Source organism: Cherax quadricarinatus, chromosome 1 (assembly GCF_038502225.1).
Source record: "Cherax quadricarinatus isolate ZL_2023a chromosome 1, ASM3850222v1, whole genome shotgun sequence".
Classification (NCBI taxonomy): domain Eukaryota; kingdom Metazoa; phylum Arthropoda; class Malacostraca; order Decapoda; family Parastacidae; genus Cherax; species Cherax quadricarinatus.
In genome coordinates this window covers 63,261,655-63,287,115 of record NC_091292.1, presented here as the reverse complement: position 1 = coordinate 63,287,115, position 25,461 = coordinate 63,261,655, and the positions used below count along the sequence as shown (strand labels likewise).

General features: G+C 42.4%; 1 protein-coding gene across 2 annotated transcripts in view; it reads left to right on the top strand.

Annotated features, from left to right (window-relative positions):
* Positions 1-25,461, top strand: part of LOC128685541 (glycine receptor subunit alpha-2-like) — an 85,576-nt gene that overhangs the window by 2,460 nt on the left and 57,655 nt on the right. For both annotated transcript variants that reach the window (XM_070082520.1, XM_070082515.1), the window contains exons 2-4: positions 7,626-7,750; positions 16,058-16,157; positions 19,148-19,314. In XM_070082520.1, coding sequence (XP_069938621.1) covers positions 7,626-7,750; positions 16,058-16,157; positions 19,148-19,314 — 392 coding nt within the window. The remainder of the gene's footprint in view (positions 1-7,625; positions 7,751-16,057; positions 16,158-19,147; positions 19,315-25,461) is intronic.

The window sequence follows — 25,461 nt, the reverse complement described above, 5'->3', positions numbered from 1 at the left end:
GGAACCCACACCTAGCCAAGCACGTAAAGAAACTAGAGAAAGTGCAATGGTTTGCAACAAGACTAGTCCCAGAGTTAAGAGGTATGTCCTACGAGGAGAGGTTAAGGGAAATCAACCTGACGACACTGGAGGATAGGAGAGATAGGGGGGACATGATAACGACATACAAAATACTGAGAGGAACTGACAAGGTGGACAAAGACAGGATGTTCCAGAGATTGGACACAGTAACAAGGGGACACAGTTGGAAGTTGAAGACACAGATGAATCACAGGGGTGTTAGGAAGTATTTCTTCAGCCACAGAGTAGTGGAGGCAGGATCCATACATAGCTTTAAGCAGAGGTATGATAAAGCTCACGGTTCAGGGAGAGTGACCTAGTAGCGACCAGTGAAGAGGCGGGGCCAGGAGCTCGGACTCGACCCCTGCAACCTCAACTAGGTGAGTACAACTAGGTGAGAACACACACACACATTATATATATATATATATATATATATATATATATATATATATATATATATATATATATATATATATATATATATGCAAGGAATTCGCAAGAGCAGGCGAAATATACACAAACACTGATCTATCTAGGCTGGAATATTGCTGCACTCTAACAGCACCTTTCAAGGCAGGTGAAATTGCCGACATAGAAAATGTACAGAGAACTTTCACGGCGCGCATAACGGAGATAAAACACCTCAATTACTGGGAGCGCTTGAGGTTTCTAAACCTGTATTCCCTGGAACGCAGGAGGGAGAGATACATGATTATATACACCTGGAAAATCCTAGAGGGACTAGTACCGAACTTGCACACGAAAATCACTCACTACGAAAGCAAAAGACTTGGCAGACGATGCACCATCCCCCCAATGAAAAGCAGGGGTGTCACTAGCACGTTAAGAGACCATACAATAAGTGTCAGGGGCCCGAGACTGTTCAACTGCCTCCCAGCACACATAAGGGGGATTACCAACAGACCCCTGGCAGTCTTCAAGCTGGCACTGGACAAGCACCTAAAGTCAGTTCCTGATCAGCCAGGCTGTGGCTCGTACGTTGGTTTGCGTGCACCCCTCAAGGAAGGTTCCTTGATGTTGGTGAGGGGCTCTTGATTTAGGGAATTGGATCTGTGCTCCAGTTCCCCGAATTAAGCCTGAATGCCTTCCACATCCCCCCCCAGGCGCTGTATAATCCTCCGGGTTTAGCGCTTCCCCCTTGATTATAATAATAATAATGGTTTGCGTGCAGCCAGCAGCAACAGACTGGTTGATCAGGGGCTGATCCACCAGGAGGCCTGGTCACAGACCGGGCCGCGGGGGCGTTGACCCCCGAAACTCTCTCCAGGTAAACTCCAGGTAAACTCTGGCTGAAGGAGACTCGAACCTACGAACCTTGTAACAAGGTACGCAGTGCTTTACCAAACTACTCACACTGGACCAATACCTTGGAGTCCAGCTTGCGCTAGACTTTGATCCAAGGCAGCCAGCTTTCAGGGAGAAGGCTTACAGCTTTTTATCTCATTCCATGCATGCTGTAAGCCTTCTCCCTGAAAGCTGGCTGCTTTGGATCAAAGTCTAGCGCAAGCTGGACTCCAACGTATTGTCCAGTGTGGGTAGATTGGTAAAACACTGCGTACCTTGTTCTAAGGTTCGTAGGTTCGAGTCTCTCTCTCTCTCTCTCTCTCTCTCTCTCTCTCTATATATATATATATATATATATATATATATATATATATATATATATATATATATATTACATAATATGGTACAGAAGATTTAAGAGATACATTGTTGATATAAAGGTGGCGTATACGGTACATGTTGTTACGTGTGTATCACCGATTATAAGGCGAAAATCTCATCCAGCTCCTCAGAGTTGGGGCATGTGCCCAAAATACAGCAGGCATTATCCCTTTGAACAGCCGCATTGAGCCGCTGGAACAAAGAACTAGCTGCCCTGGGATCCCTAGTTACCCTGATGAGTCTTTTTCCCAGCTCCTTAAGGAATTTAGATGCATTCTTTCCCCATGAGCCAAGGGTCTCTGAGCCTATGGGAACAAACATATAGTGATGGGCAAGTTCTCCATATTTTCTAGACTTTTGGGACTCCCTGAAGCTGGCAGCTGCCCCTCCTTCCTCCCTGGTGTATTGGAGATAGGTATCAGCCAAGGTAGATGCACATGTATAGTCCCACACCACCTGCTTCCCGTCTGTCCAGGCTTGACGGGTGATACCATCTGGATGCTTCTGGCTGCCATCACATCTGCATAGCCAGGGTGGCTCCCTTACTGCTGGGCATCCGGCTGTTGTGAGGGTCCTCTTGATGTTATTAACCTCCTATCTTGCAATCTTTCCCTCGGATTTACGGCACACAAGACCATGGTACCCGAATCGGTCTGCTGCTTCACTGCCACAAATACACCTGTGTTCGGCGAGAATAAGGGCGGCAAGTCGAAAGGCAACACCGATGCGGATGGTCTGTGGGTCGAGGCGTGTGCCAAGGCTGGAGTTGGGAACAGCCAACAGAAAGTCCCCTGCATGAGGGGCTCTCACTGCCAGCAGGCGGGCTCTATCCTTCCCTGACACACACAGAAGCATTGTTGAGGCTATATTTTCCACTATTGGACCATCCCAGTGCGATTGTTTGTAGTTGTTGAGGGGAGCAGGTCTGGTTTCAGAGCCCGTTAAATTATCCCAGATCATGACTCCGTCAATAAACTTTTGGTCCTGGACTCCAATCTCGTCCCTAAGATGTTCAGGGAGAATCGCTGCTACAAGCTCTCTGGATGCAATACATGAGGACAGAAAAGCAGGTAGTGCACCAGTGCCTCCTAGTCTGACTGGAAGTGTAGCTTGGTTCCACTGCCTGTCTTCTAGAGTAAGGATCGAGTTAAACTGTCTGTTTTCTCAATGTTTTTGAGAGCTTTATGTATTTGTAGGCCAGAGTTCATAGATGAGGAAATATCCAAAATTTATGAAGTGGCTAATGATTTGAAATGCCCACGAAATGTAATTGATAAATCTTTTAAAATTGCAAGAAATACTTTTTACAATCCAAAAAGGGACAACCAGCCTTATTCAACTAAAAATATGTTGGTTCTCCTTTACCATGAAAACTTGGTTGATATGCCTTCTCTTAAGACTTTTAATGTCAAAGTTGTATTTAAAAATCTTGATACAGTAAAAAAAAACTTTTGATAAAGTTCCCCTCAAACTGCTGACGGATGTGTCTATAAGATTCCTTATAAAATTTGCGATAAAGTTTATTACGGTCAAACTGGTAAAAGTCTCGAACTAAGATTAAAACAACATAAATATAGCATTAGAACTGGACAAGATTCCTATGCTCTATTTATTCATGTGAGAGATTTTAACCATCCAATTGATTTTCAAAAAGTTGAGAAAATTGTATCAAGCAAGCCCATGGTCGACAGGAATATAATTGAATCTTGTTTCATAAAAAGCAGTTTTGACAATAATATGACTATTTCCTTTGGTTTATATAAATTAGATCCATTTATTATTTGGGAAGAATTTAATAATACATTGGACAAATAATAGATTTTAAAATTCTTGGTTCTTGGGTAGAGTAGTTTGTTCGTGGGTTGTGTGAAGGACCTGTCTAGTTGGGCCAGCGGGCCTCCTGCAGTGTTCTCTTTCTTATGAGTCACGCGTCAGGTGTGGCTTTGTTGTGGGATGTGATAGTGAGGTGTGGTCTAGACCCTTTATATGCCTTCCTTTGATGCATTACTTTTATTGTTCCTTGATAATGTGAGTAGTCAAGAAAGCGCTTGGAATTTCTCTATTCTTTCACAGTGGTTGTTTTGCATATTCTGAAATCACCTGTTTACTGTGATCTTATTGCATTATATATATATATATATATATATATATATATATATATATATATATATATATATATATATATATATATATATATATATATATAATCAGTAGAACAAATAACTGTCAAGTATGAAGGGATCGTCACAGTGAATTGTAAATTGAGTATGTGAGTGGTAGTGACTACAGTCAGACACTGACTCTATACTTTATTACAGCTGTAAAGTAAAATACATCGACTGGTTGAGTAACTACAGATATAGATCATACACTTACACAAGCAGACAACCATTGTTACCAAGCTCAATACTCGTTTCACTTAACTCACATTAATGGGATTCTTTTCACAAGTTGGATAATAGTTTGTTAAGCCTATTAAACTGTGATAGATTTTGTGTGTGTGTGTGTGTGTGTGTACTCACCTATTTGTACTCACCTATTTGTGGTTGCAGGGGTCGAGTCACAGCTCCTGGCCCCGCCTCTTCGCTGATTGCTACTAGGTCCTCTCTCTCCCTGCCCCATGAGCTCTATCATACCTCGCCTTAAAACTGTGTATGGTTCCTGCCTCCACCACATCACTTTCTAGGCTATTCCATGGCCTGACTACTCTATGACTGAAGAAATACTTCCTAACATCCCTTTGATTCATCTGAGTCTTCAACTTCCAATTGTGACCTCTTGTGTCTGTGTCCCATCTCTGGAACATCCCGTCTTTGTCCACCTCGTCTATTCCGTGCAGTATTTTATATGTCGTTATCATGTCTCCCCTGACCCTCCTGGCCTCCAGTGTCGTCAGGCCGATTTCCCTCAACCTTTCTTCATAGGACAATCCCCGTAGCTCTGGGACTAGTCTTGTTGCAAACCTTTGCACTTTCTCTAATTTCTTGACGTGCTTGACTAGGTGTGGATTCCAAACTGGTGCTGCATACTCCAGTATGGGCCTGACGTAGATGGTGTACAGAGTCTTAAACGAATCCTTACTGTGTGTGTGTGTGTGTGTGTGTGTGTGTGTATCATACACACAGTATGCGTCTGTGTATGACTGCGTCTGATAGTGTACGTCTCTGTCAGCAGTTAACTTCATGATTCGGGTCAAAGACCCCTCAAGGAAGGTTCCTTGATGTTGGTGAGGGGCTCTTGATTTAGGGAATTGGATCTGTGCTCCAGTTCCCCGAATTAAGCCTGAATGCCTTCCACATCCCCCCCCCAGGCGCTGTATAATCCTCTGGGTTTAGCGCTTCCTCCTTGATTATAAGAATAATAATAATAATAATCGGGTCAAAGAATGTTAGTGTTGTTGCGTATCAGAAAAAAATGAATATATTACTCTATGGCGTAAGAACTGAGAGTAAGAGTGAATGTACACTTGCAAACAAGATGTATAATTGGTTTCTTTAGAGATCGTCGTAGACAACCTACTTTGACCTCGACTTACTTTATTCATACCCCTTTTATATCCCTTTGTATCTCTGGTCAACTCATGAACACATTCTTCCCTTACCTACATACACATGCCTAATCTCACATATGCATCATTCCTCTCCACATACATACATACACAAATTGTCTTACATAAACAAAATAGGTCTTTAGCACAAACAGTAAATAATGACTCAACAAGCAATATCTTAAGCTTAATGAGGCATTGCTATATATTACTCGCAGTTATCTGCTGCAATAATCACTAGGAAACATAATTCACTTCATGACTGCTTTTTCAGAGAGGGCAACGACCCTAGTGCCATGCACTAATAACAGTTCTTTCATTGCCTAAATTATAACTAAGGATAATTACCTGGCACTTGGAAAAATGGCACGTCAGTGCCTTGATAAGGCTGTTAACCTATGCTATGTTAATTTTTCTCTTATGTTGACCTCTTCAGTGGTGCCCTATGACTGGCGCAGCAAGACGGTGTTGCATGCAATGAATACATCTGCATTTATTCAACAAAAGTAAAATAATCCACTATCCTGTAGTCATCTTTGCCAGCTGTATGTACGTTAACTAGCGGCATCTAGAGGTTGAATACAACTTTATATCGAGTAGTGACTGTCAAGTGCGCTGTGACACATCGGACGGTGTATAGTGGTTAGGTGAAGAAAGAAAATATATATATCCTTCAATCTGTTATTTAATGTACAGGTGTTGCCTCCCCTTCCACAAGTATTATTTCCCCTCCATTAGTGTTACTCCTCCACCAGAGTGCTACTTCCCCTTCACATCATATGTCATAAATTACACCTCTAGATCATACAAGTTATGTGGAGCAGGTCACTTCATTTAGGTGAGTCAGTTAGTATACTCTAGGTTAATTGATCCAGCCTTCCTAGTATAATTCTTTATCGCAGGTGTGTAAGCTGAATCTGAAGGTGAAACGTAATATTCACGAAACACTAGAAATGTTTGGCTACTGATCGATTTTAACTTTGAAAGTGGTTAAAATTATTGTGAATTTGGAACCATCATTACCATCTTTCATCTACAATATATTAATTACCTCTTTGTTACTATCAATTGTGACCTGACAATGCGAAACGTCTTCACAAGGTTCCTCCCCCAATTGCGTGTTATTTGTTCACTGCTACTGTCAATACTACTTAAGTGCTATAGTGAACAATTTTCTGTTATATTAGATATATTCACAACATAATTATAGCAACTAATTAGTCGCGGTCTAAGCTATAGACTGTAAGTGATGACAGAAATCTCCCAACGTTTTAAGGCAACAAGTCCTCTTCAAAGGGGCTCCTTGTTGCAGTGAAGAGACTTTTGTTCTGAGGAATTGGACCTTTAGGTTTTCGTCCTCCGACCGAACCTAACTACCCCCAACTCCTCCCTTCCCTACCCCATCCTTCCTATTCCTCCTTTCCAATCCTTTCTCCTTTCCCCATCCCTCCCCTCTCCTTCCTTTCCTGTTTTTGTCCTTTAGGGTCATCCCCTCCTTAGATTAAGGAAAGGGTGTCGTTGTCCGTCCCATTCCACTAAGGGCCCTTGATAGTGATAGTGCTTGCCGTGAAATCTGGATCATCTGGGGATGCTCCAATCCAACCTCCGGAGTCCTGGAGGGCGGTCCATGGCGTTCTTCAGGTGACGGGTGTATCTCTGGAGGCTGCCTGACGGTTCCGGGAGGTGGTGGCAGAAGGAGGTATGCCTAGCAGAGGGCTAGGCATGGCTCGGTGGATGTGAGATTGCTATCTTGGAGTGCCGGTTTACCGGCCACATCGAGGGGCCTTTTGGGTGTGGAGAGGGATATGTGGTCCCTTTCATTCCTCCTAGGAGTTACCCCTCCACATACTCATCTTTTTTTTTAAAGGAAACCTAACTATGGAGTCTCATATCCAAGAAATTCCTCCTCCCGGACCTCTCTCCTGCGGCACTTCCCCTAACCCCCACGATCCTACCTTATCTTTAGGCAAAGTGTAAATACATGAATGCGCTCTTATTAACAGGCTAATAAAACACTTAGAAGGATTTGCAGCCGAGCCTCCAGCGTAGAGTAATAGAAGTTGTGATATTTCCATAACAATTTGAGCAATACTTTATATAACACACACACACACACACACACACACACACATTAAAAATAAAGAGAAAATTTACTAATATCACGAACTGTACCACGAACAAATCTTAAATGGTTTAACCTGAATACTAACGTCTCTTGGCACACAATAAATTTTCCTTATTGTTCTTTATACTAGATTGATACGTTTACAAAAAAAATGTAAAATTATAATAAAAAAACAAGATGACTGATTTATGTTGTTGTTGGCAGCTTGTGTATGGTGGTCGAGTGTTTGGGACAGTCAGAGACGACAACGCCATGCCCCGTCCACCAGGATATTCAAAATACGGGCCACACCTTCCTTGCCAATATCATCCCTTGCTCCTATATTAAAGGTAAATCTGTCTCATCACCACTGACCTACACACCACTGGTCCTAACATCTGACTCACCACCACTGGTCCTACCTTTTTAGATGTGACAGAAAAAACAGGCAACAAGGGAGGGTAGGGGTGGGGGGGGGGGTTGGCCTGTATGTCAAAGAGTCGCTCCTGTGAACGGAGATGCTGAACACCACAAATGATATAATTGAAGTTCTAACAGTAAAGATCGAGAACTAAACCTAGCCATCATGGCTGTATATAAGCCACCAGATGCAACCTCCCAACAGTTCAAGGAACAGCTACTGAAAATTGATTACTATCTGGAAAGCCTTCCAGCTCCATCCCAAAACAACTTACTGCTTGGTGATTTCAACCTAAGGCATACGAAATGGAAGAATGTAGCAAATAATGTTATGGCAGAAACAATCCCTGGAGGCAGCGCAAATAAAAGGTCACACACACATAAGCAACTAAATCTCTGCGATAAACACACCCTAAGTCAGCAGATAGTGGAGCCAACAAGACCGGAAACCTCACTTGACCTTATCTTCACAAATAATGAGGACCTGGTAAGAGACATAACAATATAAAAAACAACTAATTCCAATCACAATCTAATCGAAGTTCAGACTTACATGCACAGGGGTCCTGAGCAGCAAAATGCATGTACTTGTGAAGGTGTATTCACAAAATACAACTTCAACAAGAACATCAACTGGGACCAGGTGAACCATGTCTTAAATGAAACATGTTGGGAAGATATCTTAAATGACAGATCCAAAGCAGTTCATTCAAAGGATTAACTTCCTATCAACTTTTACAAAACAGTCCCCAAAAACTCCATCCAGCAAATTCAACTCATGGCGTCCTACCGCCAAGGTAACAATCAATAGTCTCAACAAAGTGACCAACATAATCACTCTCTATCCTAACCTAACTGTTGAATCTCTTTTCCAGGAAACGTCGACTGCACGTGTGTCATCGAAAATAATTTAATTTCTAAACTACACCATTATTGTATACACATACTGATAGATTAAGCAAATATCGCAAACAAGGGATACAAGATGTAAAACAACCACGGGGGGAGTAGAATGATAGCTCTAGGCCTTTTGTGTTGCAATCATTCTACTCCCCCCGTGGTTGTTTTGCATCTTATATCGCTTGGTTTGCAATATTTGCTTAATCTATCAGTATGTATATACAATAATGGTCTATTTTAATCTCTAGTTTATAAATTAAATTTTCGATGACCCACGTACAGTCGACGTCTTGTACAACTGAATGTTTGTGTTTCTTGGAAAAGAGATTCAACAATCTGCGTATGTACCTAGTTAAATGAACCAGGTTCCTCGTAAGAAGTTAATGTCAGTGTCTTGTAGTTGTTGTTGTAGTTGTTCGTCGTCTTCTTCAGGATACGTGCAGGTTTCTTCTTCTCCTGATGACTGCACTATATGTGATGTAGATGATTACTGTGTTGAGTGATGTCTGTCAAAGCAGTTGCAGGTGGGAATCAACGTCCTGGTGCTCCTCTTACTTCTGTCAGGTGAAAACACTGAACATTGTTACTGATGGCATTTAGATACTGCCCAGTTTGTTGGTTGTTCGCAGGAATTGGGTTAACGCTTTAGTTATATTCTGCTTTATACGTATTGAGAAGATTTCACCTCCTATAATTTTCTTTCAGTGTCAGCTATCACTGCAGAGACGTACCTCTGAATTTTCTTAATCCTATACACTAAATGTCCTTATCAGTGTCCCCTTACTAGGGAGTATTGACGTAACGCATTTGCTGTAGAGCATGATCTACAGGAGCTCCAGCTCCTTGGCCCCACATTTTAACTTTGGATTAGTGTGTTTGGGGGGGGGGGCTAAGTACATGCGCGTGTTTACGCACTAAGTGTATACGCTCATTAACACATGGCAAACATTTCGTGTCAGGGGATTGCGTGACTTCAAAAGCAGGTTCAGTAGGCGGCTGTTACAGCCACAGCAGCAAGCAGCACGAAGGAGCGAGCCAGGATCCTCGCTGACGTACAGTACCTTGTTTGCCTCTGCCAACCTTGATGGAAGGATCGATTCTTGCAGTACTAAATGAAAGCCTCTTCGTGTATATTTTAGAAGTCGTACCCTGGCCACTAGAAGCCATGCTTGTTAAACAGTTACACAGAAAATTCGGTAATTCGTCCATATGTCATGTTAAGCCAGAAAATAGCTCACAGCTCACACACACTGGAGTCCGGGGGTCGATCCCTGGTACGGGTGGAGACACTAGGTGTTTCTTCAAGACACCTGCTGCCCATGTTCATCTATCACTAAAACAGGTACCTGGGTGTTAGTCGACTGGTGTGGGTCGCATCCTGGGACAAAATTGATCTAATGTGCCAGAAATGCTCTGCATAACAAGTGACTTTCTATATAGTAGTATGTCATTGACGTCAGCTATGGTCTGTATACCTTGTACATGTACTTGTAGAAATAAAGATTATTATAATTTGACTGACAATGCAGCGATTGCTTAGACAACATACCGACTGTGTATGTGTTTTGACTAACAGTTGTACGTGTATATAAGGCAGACATTTTAATTGCACTTGATAATAAAACAGGCATATAGTTTTAACTACTTTTGTTAATAAAACAGGTCTGTACCTTTAAATGCAATTGTAATGAGACATGTATAACGCAGAGGATATTCCCTATTTATCTTTAAGTCTATTGTCCGTTTATCCACCATCACACATTACTTTTAACTTAATCTTCAGCACAGTACTTCAAAACCCAGTGATACATCATCTGGATGTATTGAGATGTACTTTGTAAAGTAAAAGGACACAAGTGCAACTAATGTGACATTTATTGTGGCAACGTTTCGCTCTCCAGGAGCTTTATCAAGCCATTACAAACAATACATGGACACAGAGGGTATATGAAGGCTCAGAGTGAGGTGTAATACTAGTGAGGTAACATTTCGATGTTCACTAGTGGTAGTGGTAGTAGTAGTAGTAGTAGTAGTAGTAGTAACAAAAATAATACAATATGGAAGAGCAATTAATTCGTACATGAGTAAAAGGAAATAAAAGCTATTACTTGGGTAACATAAAAATAGGTTGGACAAATATAGACTGGAAAGAGGCAGGTTTTTTTTCAGTGTTCACTCTCTGTAATGTGCTTTGTGTAGTATAACAGGAGAGACTATGTGATGGCAGGGTTTACTGTTTTCAGGAGGATTCTTGCTAAGACTTCGGAGATGGTGAAGCTGCCGTTGTTTTGTTTAATTGCATTCGAAACAGCGATCAGTGCTGATTCGAGGCACTTGCGTCTGCGGAAATTAGTTTCTTTGATCACTAATTGGGCGTCTCTGAATTTCATGAGATGATTGGTGGAATTTCGGTGTTGTGCACAGGCGTTGTTTAAGTTGTCGTTCCTACATGCGTAAATGTGTTCATTGAGGCGGGTGTCGAGGTTTCTTGCTGTTTCACCTACGTAGATCTTGTCACAGCCTCCACAGGGTATAGTGTAAACTCCTGCATTGACTGGTTCGTGGTGCTTGGGTTTTGTCCTGGTTAGATCCTTTATTGAAGTGGTAGAAGCGATGGCTTACTTAACTGAATGTGCCGAAGAACTTTCTAACATCGCTAAGGAAACCTTTGAAACTGCAAGGAATATGAGGGCCAATCTTCAGATTGACCAACACACTGCTGAGCATATTCTCAGCACAGTCACCACAGCTAACCTCCAACAGAAGATCAAACTCAATCGCAAACTTCAGTACCTCTGCACTAACAGTCGATGGAAGGAAATGGGACGCGAATCCCTGATAAACAACTTATCGTCACGCACCTTAACCGACTACGAGAAACAAGCACTGAGTCTGGGACTCAAATTTACCACCAACATACGCAAACCTAACTATCAACTCAACCTTGTTACCAGGAACCATAGACACAGTGACAGCAACTTCCAGAAGGGTTATATACAGGGCCTTCTCACTGCAGCTTTATGTGAACCTTCTTCTAATCTTCCTAGAAGATACATCACTGCCCTTAAGGACCTCGCCAACGACCCCAACATTATCGTCACCACCGCCGACAAAGGAGGTGGAGTCGTCATACTCAACACCAGTGACTACAACACTAAAATGATGGACCTTTTGAATGATCAATCTACATACGAACCTATCAGCACTCAACAGTGGGAGACGCTCACCAAAGACTTTCTATACAAAACCAGACAAATACTCAAACGTACTAGAGAAGGGAAGAAACTTTTGTACCTGTTACCAAGCAACCCTAAACCAGCACACATGTATGGTTTACCCAAGACCCATAAACACAATATTCCTCTCAGACCAATCACGTCAGGAATAGGCAGTGCTCCACACAAACTAGCCGGAGTTCTTGCCAAACATCTTTCCTGCCTTCTGGGGACCATCAGCCCCGCTCATCTTAAACACTCAGGCGACCTTCTCAACCGCATCCGTAACCTCTCCATCCGTAACAAGAAACTAAGCAGTTTGGATGTGACTTCCCTCTTCACAAAAGTACCTACCAAAAAAGCCATCGATGTTCTACGACGTAAAGTCAACCAGGACCTTAATCTTCCTTTACCTCCCGGAGATTTTGTTGACTTGATTGAACTCTGTGTTAATTTCAACTGTTTTTCTTTCAATAACAAGCTCTACAAACAAACCTACGGCATGGGAATGGGGTCCCCAATAAGTGCCGTCCTAGCCAACTTATACATGGAACACCTAGAGTCCGAACACTTCGCCAACATCATCCCTTCAAGCGTCACTTGGTTACGTTACGTGGACGATGTCCTCGTAATAACTCCAAAACGTTTTGATGTACGGGATCTTCAGGCAAGGCTCAACGCAGTTGAACCAGCGATTCAGTTTACACTAGAAGAAGAGTCCAATGACAAGCTACCTTTCCTCGACGTCCTCATTCACAAAGTAGACAACAACCTAAGATTTCAAGTTTATCGGAAACCCACCAATAAAAATGATCTCACACACTTCTATTCAAGTCAAGATACCAAGACCAAAAGAGGCATCATCATCGGGTTTTTCCTAAGAGCATACCGAATTTGCAGTCCTGAGTTTCTTGACGAGGAATGTACTTACATTCACCAAACATTCACTGAGTTACAATTTCCTTCTTTTTTCATCAAAGACTGCAAGAAAAGAGCTCTTCAGATCATCAATTCTCCACGCATCAACACCGCTCCCAACAAAGTTATAATTCTTCCCAACAGCCAGGTTGCACTAAACGTCTCAAAAGTACTTTCACAAGCTAACACCAGAGTCGCCATCGCTTCTACCACTTCAATAAAGGATCTAACCAGGACAAAACCCAAGCACCACGAACCAGTCAATGCAGGAGTTTACACTATACCCTGTGGAGGCTGTGACAAGATCTAGGTAGGTGAAACAGCAAGAAACCTCGACACCCGCCTCAATGAACACATTTACGCATGTAGGAACGACAACTTAAACAACGCCTGTGCACAACACCGAAATTCCACCAATCATCTCATGAAATTCAGAGACGCCCAATTAGTGATCAAAGAAACTAATTTCCGCAGACGCAAGTGCCTCGAATCAACACTGATCGCTGTTTCGAATACAATTAAACAAAACAACGGCAGCTTCACCATCTCCGAAGTCTTAGCAAGAATCCTCCTGAAAACAGTAAACCCTGCCATCACATAGTCTCTCCTGTTATACTACACAAAGCACATTACAGAGAGTGAACACTGAAAAAAACCTGCCTCTTTCCAGTCTATATTTGTCCAACCTATTTTTATGTTACCCAAGTAATAGCTTTTATATCCTTTTACTCATGTACGAATTAATTGCTCTTCCATATTGTATTATTTTTGTTACTACTACTACTACTACTACTACTACCACTACCACTAGTGAACATCGAAATGTTACCTCACTACTATTACACCTCACTCTGAGCCTTTATATACCCTCTGTGTCCATGTATTGTTTGTAATGGCTTGATAAAGCTCCTGGAGAGCGAAACGTTGCCACAATAAATGTCACATTAGTTGCACTTGTGTCCTTTTACTTTACATATTGTCGGTAATTCTACCAACTTTATTACGAGATGTACTTTAATGTCACCGAGAAATGTGTAATATCCACTTTATGATACATGCTAAGAATCAGAGTAAATAATAGCAACAATAAGACCTTTCAACTTACCTACTCAATCAATACAATAACCGAACCACAATAACATTCACGTAACACAGTATCAAACATTTTGACTTTAATAATATGAACTGTGACGCAAAAATAATTACTATATACCTTCAAGCTAATCCATGTCACTTAGTTACAATACCAGACAACACTGGTCACCTAGCTATATCCTAGACAACACTGGTCACCTAGCTATATCCTAGACAACACTGGTCACCTAGCTATATCCTAGACAACACAGGTTAGCTAACTAAATCCTAGACAACACAACTCACCTAGCTACATGCCCAGCTGACCTTACCAATACTTATTAATACTCCACCCAACCAGTATTAACACTCCACCCAACCAGTATTAACACTCCACCCAACCAGTATTAACACTCCACCCAACCAGTATTAACACCCCACCCAACCAGTATTAACACTCCACCCAACCAGTATTAACACTCCACCCAACCAGTATTAACACCCCACCCAACCAGTATTAACACTCCACCCAACCAGTATTAACACTCCACCCAACCAGTATTAACACTCCACCCAACCAGTATTAACACTCCACCCAACCAGTATTAACACTCCACCCAACCAGTATTAACACTCCACCCAACCAGTATTAACACCCCACCCAACCAGTATTAACACTCCACCCAACCAGTATTAACACTCCACCCAACCAGTATTAACACTCCACCCAACCAGTATTAACACTCCACCCAACCAGTATTAACACTCCACCCAACCAGTATTAACACTCCACCCAACCAGTATTAACACTCCACCAAACCAGTATTAACACTCCACCAAACCAGTATTAACACTCCACCAAACCAGTATTAACACTGAGATTAAGACACATGTGCAACATCTGGGTATCTTTATTGTAGACGTTTCGCCATCCAGTGGCTTTATCAATACAAATTCTAGGACATAACTTGAAGACAGTAGAACTATGTACAGAAGATGAGGTAATCAGTCCCTCAGCCTAGGAGTAGGTGCTCTTCGCACCTACTCCTAGGTTGAGGGACTGATTACCTCATCTTCTGTACATAGTTCTACTGTCTTCAAGTTATGTCCTAGAATTTGTATTGATAAAGCCACTGGATGGCGAAACGTCTACAATAAAGATACCCAGATGTTGCACATTTGTCTTAATCTCATCTTGTCGGTATTATATACCATTCGTACACAGTATTAACAATCCACCCAACCAGTATTAACATTCCACCCAACCAGTATTAACGCCCTACCCAACCAGTATTAACACTCCACCCAACCAGTATTAACGCCCCACCCAACCAGTAAACCAAACCATACCCCGGTCGGGATTGAACCCGCGGTTAGAGAGTCTCAAAACTCCAGCCCGTCGCGTTAGCCACTAGACCAGCTAGGAGTTTTGAGACTCTCTGACCGCGGGTTCAATCCCGGCCGGGGTATGGTTTGTTTGCAATCGTGTCATTACGATTTCGTGAGTCATGTTACCCAACCAGTATTAACACTCCACCCAACCAGTATTAACACTCCACCCAACCAGTATTAACACTCCACCCAACCAGTATAACACCCCATCCAAACAATACTATCAGCCTACCCAGCTGTCCTTAACACTCCACCCGCTTTTAAAATTCTCTGTCATACTTTCTACTTAAGATTCTACACTTCTTTCTTAAGTTTTTGTATATTGTCTTGCACATTAAAATTAGTTTTTACAATTTTGTTAATAGATCATTTCCAGACTTCCTCATTAAAATATTCATTTATCAATGTTTCCCTTCTTGTCTTTCTATATTACTTTCTATTTTGTCTATTTCTAGTAGGTTTGTGAGCTGATACGTTTTCTATATTGTCAAAGTAAATGGAAACTTGTATACAGTTTATGACATCCAATGATAACTATTGTACACAAGTCTGCTTATTCTCAGTGTGTCAGCGTCACTTACCATTTACAATTAATTAATTCATGTTTTAAACAGCATGTAGTGGTAGAAGTTGCCCTCCTTCCTGCCCCAGTAGGTATTATTATGCCCACAAAAAAGCACAAAGCCGGTGTGTGTTTGTGTGGGCAGGTGTTAACCCAGGTGTTTGCGTCCTTCACAGAGTACAGGCCACCTACCCGCGATAACCGCCCCGTCAACGTGGTCTTCACACTGTATATACAAGATATCAACTCTTTCAATGCTGCCGATATGGACTTCAGGCAAGTACATGTTTCTAATTTGAGAATATTGCTCATGTTGACTCGCGAAGGGTTAAAGATTATTTCATGGAATATAGATAAATAGTATAATTATTTCATGGACATATTTTTAAGAGAGTAAGTTGAGAGAAAACTGATTGTTGGATAACTGTGTTGACATCGATACCATGCCTAATCCTTCTAGGGTAGGGTAGGTGCCTGAGCCCGAGCCTTTAGCTCATAAGACTGTCATTCCCATTTGCCCCCTTGTGGCGGGGATGGTAGACCAGAGAGGCCTAGCTTGTGGCTAGGCCCGGGGACAGTTGGTCCCAAAGATGAGGAGGTACTTGTGCCTCCTCCCATGGGAGACTTAGGTCTCAGACACTCCCTAAAGAGGGAGCCAAGGCCGGGCCACCACTTGGAAAAGGCCCGGGCCGGGAGAATACCGGCTAATCTTTAATAATAATAATAATGTGTTGATTACTATAGTTAGTTTCTTAGGTTAAAAGCCTATCTACTTCAAAAGGATTATTAGAGCCGGAATATACTTAGTTCACTAACTTTAAAACACTAATACCTTAGACAGAGATTAAAATAAGCTTTCAATCAATTTAATATATTCACACCTTTCAGAGTATAAACATTGGCACTTTTCTAGTGAAGTTCACTTGAGATATATGGAGAGAAGATCTAACTAAATAGCATTTTAAATCCTTGAAGTCAAATTCTGCAGACATATTAATAACATATAAATTGTTGGATCATTTTCAATATTCTGTGTCCTGCCATATATTTATTTATAATATATCCATTACTTTAAATGTATACTTTATTTTTTTTCCACGCCAGAATAGACTTAATACAAGGGTTTAGCGCTCCCCATGAATGCAATAACATTATTGAAGAAAGATTATAACTTAATGGAAGAATAACTGTTCAACCTGTTATTATATAACGCCAGCTGGTTGTCCTGTTAACATATAACACCAGCTGGTTGCTCTGTTAACATATAACACCAGCTGGTTGCCCTGTTAATGTATAACACCAGCTGGTTGCCCTGTTAATGCATAACACCAGCTGGTTGTTCTGTTAACAAATAACACCAGCTGGTTGTCCTGTTAACATAGCACCAGCTGGTTTTACTGTTAATGTATAACGTCAGCTGGTTACCTTGTTACTATAGAATATCAGCTGGTAAGCCAATTTTTCTTATCGTTATTAAGCAGTAATAATGTAGTGGACCTGCAGTCAGTGTTGCAACTACAATAACTGGACTGCAACAGCCACTGTAAATTTGTAATAATACACTCACACGTTACCTGCAACAAGCAACCCATACCAGTCAGGGAACACTTGTTGTAAATAATACTTATATGATACACCTGCCAAAAAACACTTGTAAACAGCACCTTGGTGATACACCTGTCAGGTGTACCTCATAGGAGTCATTCACGACACTGTGCACCGCCTACGTCAGGCCCATATTGGAGTACGCCCCACCAGTATGGAGCCCACACCTGGGCATGTCAAGAAATTGGAGAAAATGTAGAGTTTTGCAATAAGACTAGCCCCGGAGTTAAGGAGTGTGTTCTATAAGGAGAGGTTAAGGGAACTCAACCTGATGACACAAGAGAACTAAGGAGGATATAATAACGATGCACAAAATACTGAGGGGAACTGACAAGGTGAATCGAGACAGAATGTTTTAGATCTGGGAAACAGGAACACGAGTGTTCAGCTAGAAGTTGAAAATTCAGATGAGTCAGAGAGACGTTAGTAAGTACAGGGTGCCCACAAAAATACTCTGATTTCAGACGGGTATAACATGTAACTTTATTGTAATAATCTTTCACAATTAGTAGCTTCAGATGCAGGATTTCATTCAGTTTCATGCGGTATAGGGTAGTATTAAAGGCACTCAATGTGCGCCCCTCTGGTTACTCGGCAAACATCGATGCGATAGTCCAGTTCGGTCCAGACGCTCTGCCACTTGCAGAGGTCCGGTGACCTCTGCAAATGGCCTGCGAGGTCACCGAACCTAACTGTTTGTGACTTCTTTCTTTGAGGGTACATGAAGAGCACAGATTGCGTACCACCACTACCTGCAACCCTGGAGGAGCTGAAAATTTCAATCACTGAAGCAGTTCGCATGATAACACCAGATATGCTGCAGAGCGTCTGGATCGAACTGGACTATCGCATCAATGTTTGGCGAGCAACCAGAGGGGCGCACATTGAGTGCCTTTAATGCTACCATTTACCGCATGAAACTGAATGAAATCCTGCTTTTGAAGCTACTAACTGTGAAAGATTATTACAATAAAGTTACATGTTATACCTGTTTGAAATCGGGGAGTGTTTTTGTGGACACCGTGTATTTCTTCAGTCTTAGAGTTGATCTAGTTGCTGGTCGCAACTAGATCCACTCTCTGCTGGCTTCATCCCTGTCTCGACCCCTGGAACTACATATATAGGTGAATACATATAACTCGACTCGACTCACGAAATCGTAATGACACGATTGCAAACAAACCATACCCCGGCCGGGATTGAACCCGCGGTCAGAGTGTCTCAAAATTCCAGCCCGTCGCGTTAGCCACTAGACCAGCTAGCCACAATATATATAAGTTAGTACGTACTCATTAACAGAACTTGAAGGTACACCTCTGAGGGAACACTGTCACCTGTCAAGAACATTTCTTGTAAACAACACACGTGTTACACCTGTCAGGGAACACTTGCTGTAAATAGCACCTTTAATATATATATATACACTTATCAAGAAACATTTGTTATAAACACTTATATTACGCACCTCTCCAGGAACACTTGTTATAAATAAAACTTGCATAATACACCTATCAGGATGTTGTATACAATTTTACTAAATACAAAAAGGGAGGAATGTCAGTGTGCAGAAGGGTGAGATTTGAGAAAGATTTGTCAAGTATGGGCAAGTAGGAGTACTGCAGTGTTGCTCCATTTTATGTTCTTATGTTTACTTGGACCAGGATGGAACTGTTCTTGCACATGACGTGGGTGGATACCCGCCTCAACCTGAGCAACCTAGTCTTCCTGCCTGGTTGTGCCAACGAGAATAAATATATCACACTACCCTCCTACGTGATGGAGTACATCTGGACTCCTGATCCCTACGTCACCAATGCCAAGGATGCAGGTTCGTATCCCGCGTGTCATTACTTGAATGGTCCAAGCATCGTTCCTTCTCGTATTGATCTAAGCATCAGCCACTCAAGTATTAATCCAAGAACGTTCACTCTGGCGCTGATCCAGGGTTCAACCACTCTGGTATTGCTCTATGGATCACTCCCTCTCTTATTGTCTTATTGGCCCAAGGTTCGCTCCCTCTCTTACTGGCCCAAGGTTCACTCCCTCTCTTACTGGCCCAAGGTTCACTCCCTCTCTTATTGGCCCAAGGTTCACTCCCTCTCTTACTGGCCCAAGGTTCACTCCCTCTCTTACTGGCCCAAGGTTCACTCCATCTCTTACTGGCCCAAGGTTCACTCCCTCTCTTACTGGCCCAAGGTTCACTCCCTCTCTTACTGGCCCAAGGTTCACTCCCTCTCTTACTGGCCCAAGGTTCACTCCCTCTGTTCTTTATTAAGGACCAGTTAAGGTTCGATCACTAATATTAATCCAAAGACGTCCTTTTGCTCATAGAAATATTATTTTACATAGAGGTATTATTATTAATATTAATCAGTATTATTATAACTATTAGAACTGTCACATAAAGCTACCAGAATTCAGTGAAGTCCTTGCATTAATTAACACTGACATCATCACATCATTAACACATCATTACATCATTAAAGCTGACAGAAGGGTTATATAGTACGGGAAAGTTATATATAGGTTATATAGTACAGGAAGGTTGAGAGATAAAGCTCGCCCACCGGGTAAAGCCGTGACTAAGCACATGACTACCTTAATGCTGGCAGGACTCGTCGAGACGTAGATGAGAATGCAATGACCTGCTTCTTCATTTAAATATGCTAATTTATAGGACGGTAGGCAGTAGAGGAAATCATTTCGAGGTGATCAGTCTCTTAACCTTTGTAGAAGGAAACGTATTGAGACTAAAGATACCCAAGTGTAGTACATATTCCTTATATATCAACTAATTGCTTTGTATTCTCACTATAATACCGACTATATAATGCCACATTATATAATGCCACATTATATAATGCCACATTATATAATGCCACATTATATAATGCCACATTATATAATGCCACATTATATAATGCCACATTATATATTGCCACATTATATATTGCCACATTATATAATGCCACATTATATAATGCCACATTACATAATGCCACATTACATAATGCCACATTATATAATGCCACATTTCCATGATCTGTCTAGATAATTGAAGAAACTCGGTTCCCAAGCGAAACTTTCCCATAATAAAGGAAATAAGAGATACAATAGCTTCTCTTCTTACTTAGTTTAAGAAAAATCAGCTTTGTAATAAGTTTTATTCAGTTCGTTTGTTCTGTCATGGCCATGAATACACCAGGTTATCCAGAGACTTCCAATGTAATTCTGCTAATGCATCAAATTATGTTAAATAACGAGGGTCAAGCGATATAATCAGAGCTGATGAGTAATTCCCTCGACCCAGATATTCCTATTAATCCCCTCTGACCTGTCCACGATGAGAGATTATCGCGCATATAATGACTCAGTTTACCTTGACATTATAAGATTATAATCTTTCAAACTCAAGAAAAATCTCTATGTTGATAATACGGACAAACAAATTTGTATTAGTATAAAAATATTTTTTTAAGTGAAAAATAATTGTGTAATTTTCAATCCTAAAATTATGAATTTATGTTTACCTGGAGTATACCTGTAATTTACCTGGAGTTTACCTGGAGTTTACCTGGAGTGAGTTCCGGGGGTTAATGCCCCCGCGGCCCGGTCTGTGACCACCTCCTGGTGGATCAGAACCTGATCAACCAGGCTGTTGCTGCTGGCTGCACGCAAACCAACGTACGAGCCACAGCCCGGCTGGTCAGGAACCGACTTTAGGTGCTTGTCCAGTGCCAGCTTGAAGACTGCCAGGGGTCTGTTGGTAATCCCCCTTATGTGTGCTGGGAGGCAGTTGAACAGTCTCGGGCCCCTGACACTTATTGTATGGTCTCTTAACGTGCTAGTGACACCCCTGCTTTTCATTGGGGGGATGTTGCATCGTCTGCCAAGTCTTTTGCTTTCGTAGTGAGTGATTTTCGTGTGCAAGTTCGGTACTAGTCCCTCTAGGATTTTCCAGGTGTATATAATCATGTATCTCTCCCTCCTGCGTTCCAGGGAATACAGGTTTAGGAACCTCAAGCGCTCCCAGTAATTGAGGTGTTTTATCTCCGTTATGCGCGCCGTGAAGGTTCTCTGTACATTTTCTAGGTCAGCAATTTCACCTGCCTTGAAAGGTGCTGTTAGTGTGCAGCAATATCCCAGCCTAGATAGAACAAGTGACCTGAAGAGTGTCATCATGGGCTTGGCCTCCCTAGTTTTGAAGGTTCTCATTATCCATCCTGTCATTTTTCTAGCAGATGCGATTGATACAGTGTTATGGTTCTTGAAGGTGAGATCCTCCGACATGATCACTCCCAGGTCTTTGACGTTGGTGTTTCGCTCTATTTTGTGACCAGAATTTGTTTTGTACCCTGATGAAGATTTAATTTCCTCGTGTTGATTAAAATTTATAAAAAGTAAAATACTAAGGGTTCATTAAAAAAAATATTTGTTAGAAGAGACTCACATCAACTTGATAACAAATTAAACGTAATTATTCTTCAGATTCGACGATGGATTAATGGACCGGAGTTAATTCGAAAAGCATAATTAATTTTGAGGAAGACTGACAGGCGCACCTGTGCATTCTCTGAAAATTTTTCATTAGATGCATCAGCCATTAAAGATTGAAGCTGTTCAGAACAGGCATACAATACCATTTTAGGAAAACCAATATTGAAAGTTTGAAGCCGAGCAGAAGAAGCTTTCTCGGGTTATCACAAGTAAATATTGATTGGGAAATGTCAATATAAAAGTGACTTGAAGGCACCTGTACTTTCTGATAATTTCATTAGTTTTTCCATAGTTACTTTACACCAACATGGAAATTTTTGAGGTGTTATTGTTTTTGTAGTGTTCTAATAGTGGTTTAGTTATTTAGTGTTTCTGTGATGCTGATCGGATGAGGCGCTCTCTAGTTATAGTAAAAAAAATATTAGAGAAAGACAAAACTCAAGTAGGTACTTAATGGTGTCCCATCAGGACCTAATATATATCACAGGTTTTCCATACACTCTGTTTATAAAACAGAAGATTACCACACAGTAGTGTCCTAGGTTAACAGAGGTCACCACACAGTAGTGTCCTAGGTTAACAGAGGTCACCACACAGTAGTGTCCTAGGTTAACAGAGGTCACCACACAGTAGTGTCCTAGGTTAACAGAGGTCACCACACAGTAGTGTCCTAGGTTAACAGAGGTCACCACACAGTAGTGTCCTAGGTTAACAGAGGTCACCACACAGTAGTGTCCTAGGTTAACAGAGGTCACCACACAGTAGTGTCCTAGGTTAACAGAGGTCACCACACAGTAGTGTCCTAGGTTAACAGAGGTCACCACACAGTAGTGTCCTAGGTTAACAGAGGTCACCACACAGTAGTGTCCTAGGTTAACAGAGGTCACCACACAGTAGTGTCCTAGGTTAACAGAGGTCACCACACAGTAGTGTCCTAGGTTAACAGAGGTCACCACACAGTAGTGTCCTAGGTTAACAGAGGTCACCACACAGTAGTGTCCTAGGTTAACAGAGGTCACCACACAGTAGTGTCCTAGGTTAACAGAGGTCACCACACAGTAGTGTCCTAGGTTAACAGAGGTCACCACACAGTAGTGTCCTAGGTTAACAGAGGTCACCACACAGTAGTGTCCTAGGTTAACAGAGGTCACCACACAGTAGTGTCCTAGGTTAACAGAGGTCACCACACAGTAGTGTCCTAGGTTAACAGAGGTCACCACACAGTAGTGTCCTAGGTTAACAGAGGTCACCACACAGTAGTGTCCTGGGTTAACAGAGGTCACCACACAGTAGTGTCCTAGGTTAACAGAGGTCACCACACAGTAGTGTCCTGGGTTAACAGAGGTCACCACACAGTAGTATCCTGGGTTAACAGAGGTCACCACACAGTAGTGTCCTAGGTTAACAGAGGTCACCACACAGTAGTGTCCTAGGTTAACAGAGGTCACCACACAGTAGTGTCCTAGGTTAACAGAGGTCACCACACAGTAGTGTCCTAGGTTAACAGAGGTCACCACACAGTAGTGTCCTAGGTTAACAGAGGTCACCACACAGTAGTGTCCTAGGTTAACAGAGGTCACCACACAGTAGTGTCCTAGGTTAACAGAGGTCACCACACAGTAGTGTCCTAGGTTAACAGAGGTCACCACACAGTAGTGTCATAGGTTAACAGAGGTCACCACACAGTAGTGTCCTAGGTTAACAGTTAACAGAGGTCACCACACAGTAGTGTCCTAGGTTAACAGAGGTCACCACACAGTAGTGTCATAGGTTAACAGAGGTCACCACACAGTAGTGTCCTAGGTTAACAGAGGTCACCACACAGTAGTGTCCTAGGTTAACAGAGGTCACCACACAGTAGTGTCCTGGGTTAACAGAGGTCACCACACAGTAGTGTCCTGGGTTAACAGAGGTCACCACACAGTAGTGTCCTGGGTTAACAGAGGTCACCACACAGTAGTGTCCTGGGTTAACAGAGGTCACCACACAGTAGTGTCCTGGGTTAACAGAGGTCACCACACAGTAGTGTCCTGGGTTAACAGAGGTCACCACACAGTAGTGTCCTGGGTTAACAGAGGTCACCACACAGTAGTGTCCTGGGTTAACAGAGGTCACCACACAGTAGTGTCCTGGGTTAACAGAGGTCACCACACAGTAGTGTCCTGGGTTAACAGAGGTCACCACACAGTAGTGTCCTGGGTTAACAGAGGTCACCACACAGTGTCCTAGGTTAACAGAGGTCACCACACAGTAGTGTCCTGGGTTAACAGAGGTCACCACACAGTAGTGTCCTGGGTTAACAGAGGTCACCACACAGTAGTGTCCTGGGTTAACAGAGGTCACCACACAGTAGTGTCCTGGGTTAACAGAGGTCACCACACAGTAGTGTCCTAGGTTAACAGAGGTCACCACACAGTAGTGTCCTGGGTTAACAGAGGTCACCACACAGTAGTGTCCTGGGTTAACAGAGGTCACCACACAGTAGTGTCCTGGGTTAACAGAGGTCACCACACAGTAGTGTCCTAACAGAGGTCACCACACAGTAGTGTCCTGGGTTAACAGATGTCACCACACAGTAGTGTCCTAGGTTAACAGAGGTCACCACACAGTAGTGTCCTAGGTTAACAGAGGTCACCACACAGTAGTGTCCTAGGTTAACAGAGGTCACCACACAGTAGTGTCCTGGGTTAACAGAGGTCACCACACAGTAGTGTCCTGGGTTAACAGAGGTCACCACACAGTAGTGTCCTGGGTTAACAGAGGTCACCACACAGTGTCCTAGGTTAACAGAGGTCACCACACAGTAGTGTCCTAGGTTAACAGAGGTCACCACACAGTAGTGTCCTAGGTTAACAGAGGTCACCACACAGTAGTGTCCTGGGTTAACAGAGGTCACCACACAGTAGTGTCCTAGGTTAACAGAGGTCACCACACAGTAGTGTCCTAGGTTAACAGAGGTCACCACACAGTAGTGTCCTGGGTTAACAGAGGTCACCACACAGTAGTGTCCTAGGTTAACAGAGGTCACCACACAGTAGTGTCCTAGGTTAACAGAGGTCACCACACAGTAGTGTCCTAGGTTAACAGAGGTCACCACACAGTAGTGTCCTAGGTTAACAGAGGTCACCACACAGTAGTGTCCTAGGTTAACAGAGGTCACCACACAGTAGTGTCCTAGGTTAACAGAGGTCACCACACAGTAGTGTCCTAGGTTAACAGAGGTCACCACACAGTAGTGTCCTAGGTTAACAGAGGTCACCACACAGTAGTGTCCTAGGTTAACAGAGGTCACCACACAGTAGTGTCCTAGGTTAACAGAGGTCACCACACAGTAGTGCCCTAGGTTAACAGAGGTCACCACACAGTAGTGTCCTAGGTTAACAGAGGTCACCACACAGTAGTGTCCTAGGTTAACAGAGGTCACCACACAGTGTCCTTATTTTAACAGAGGTCACCACACAGTAGTGTCCTAGGTTAA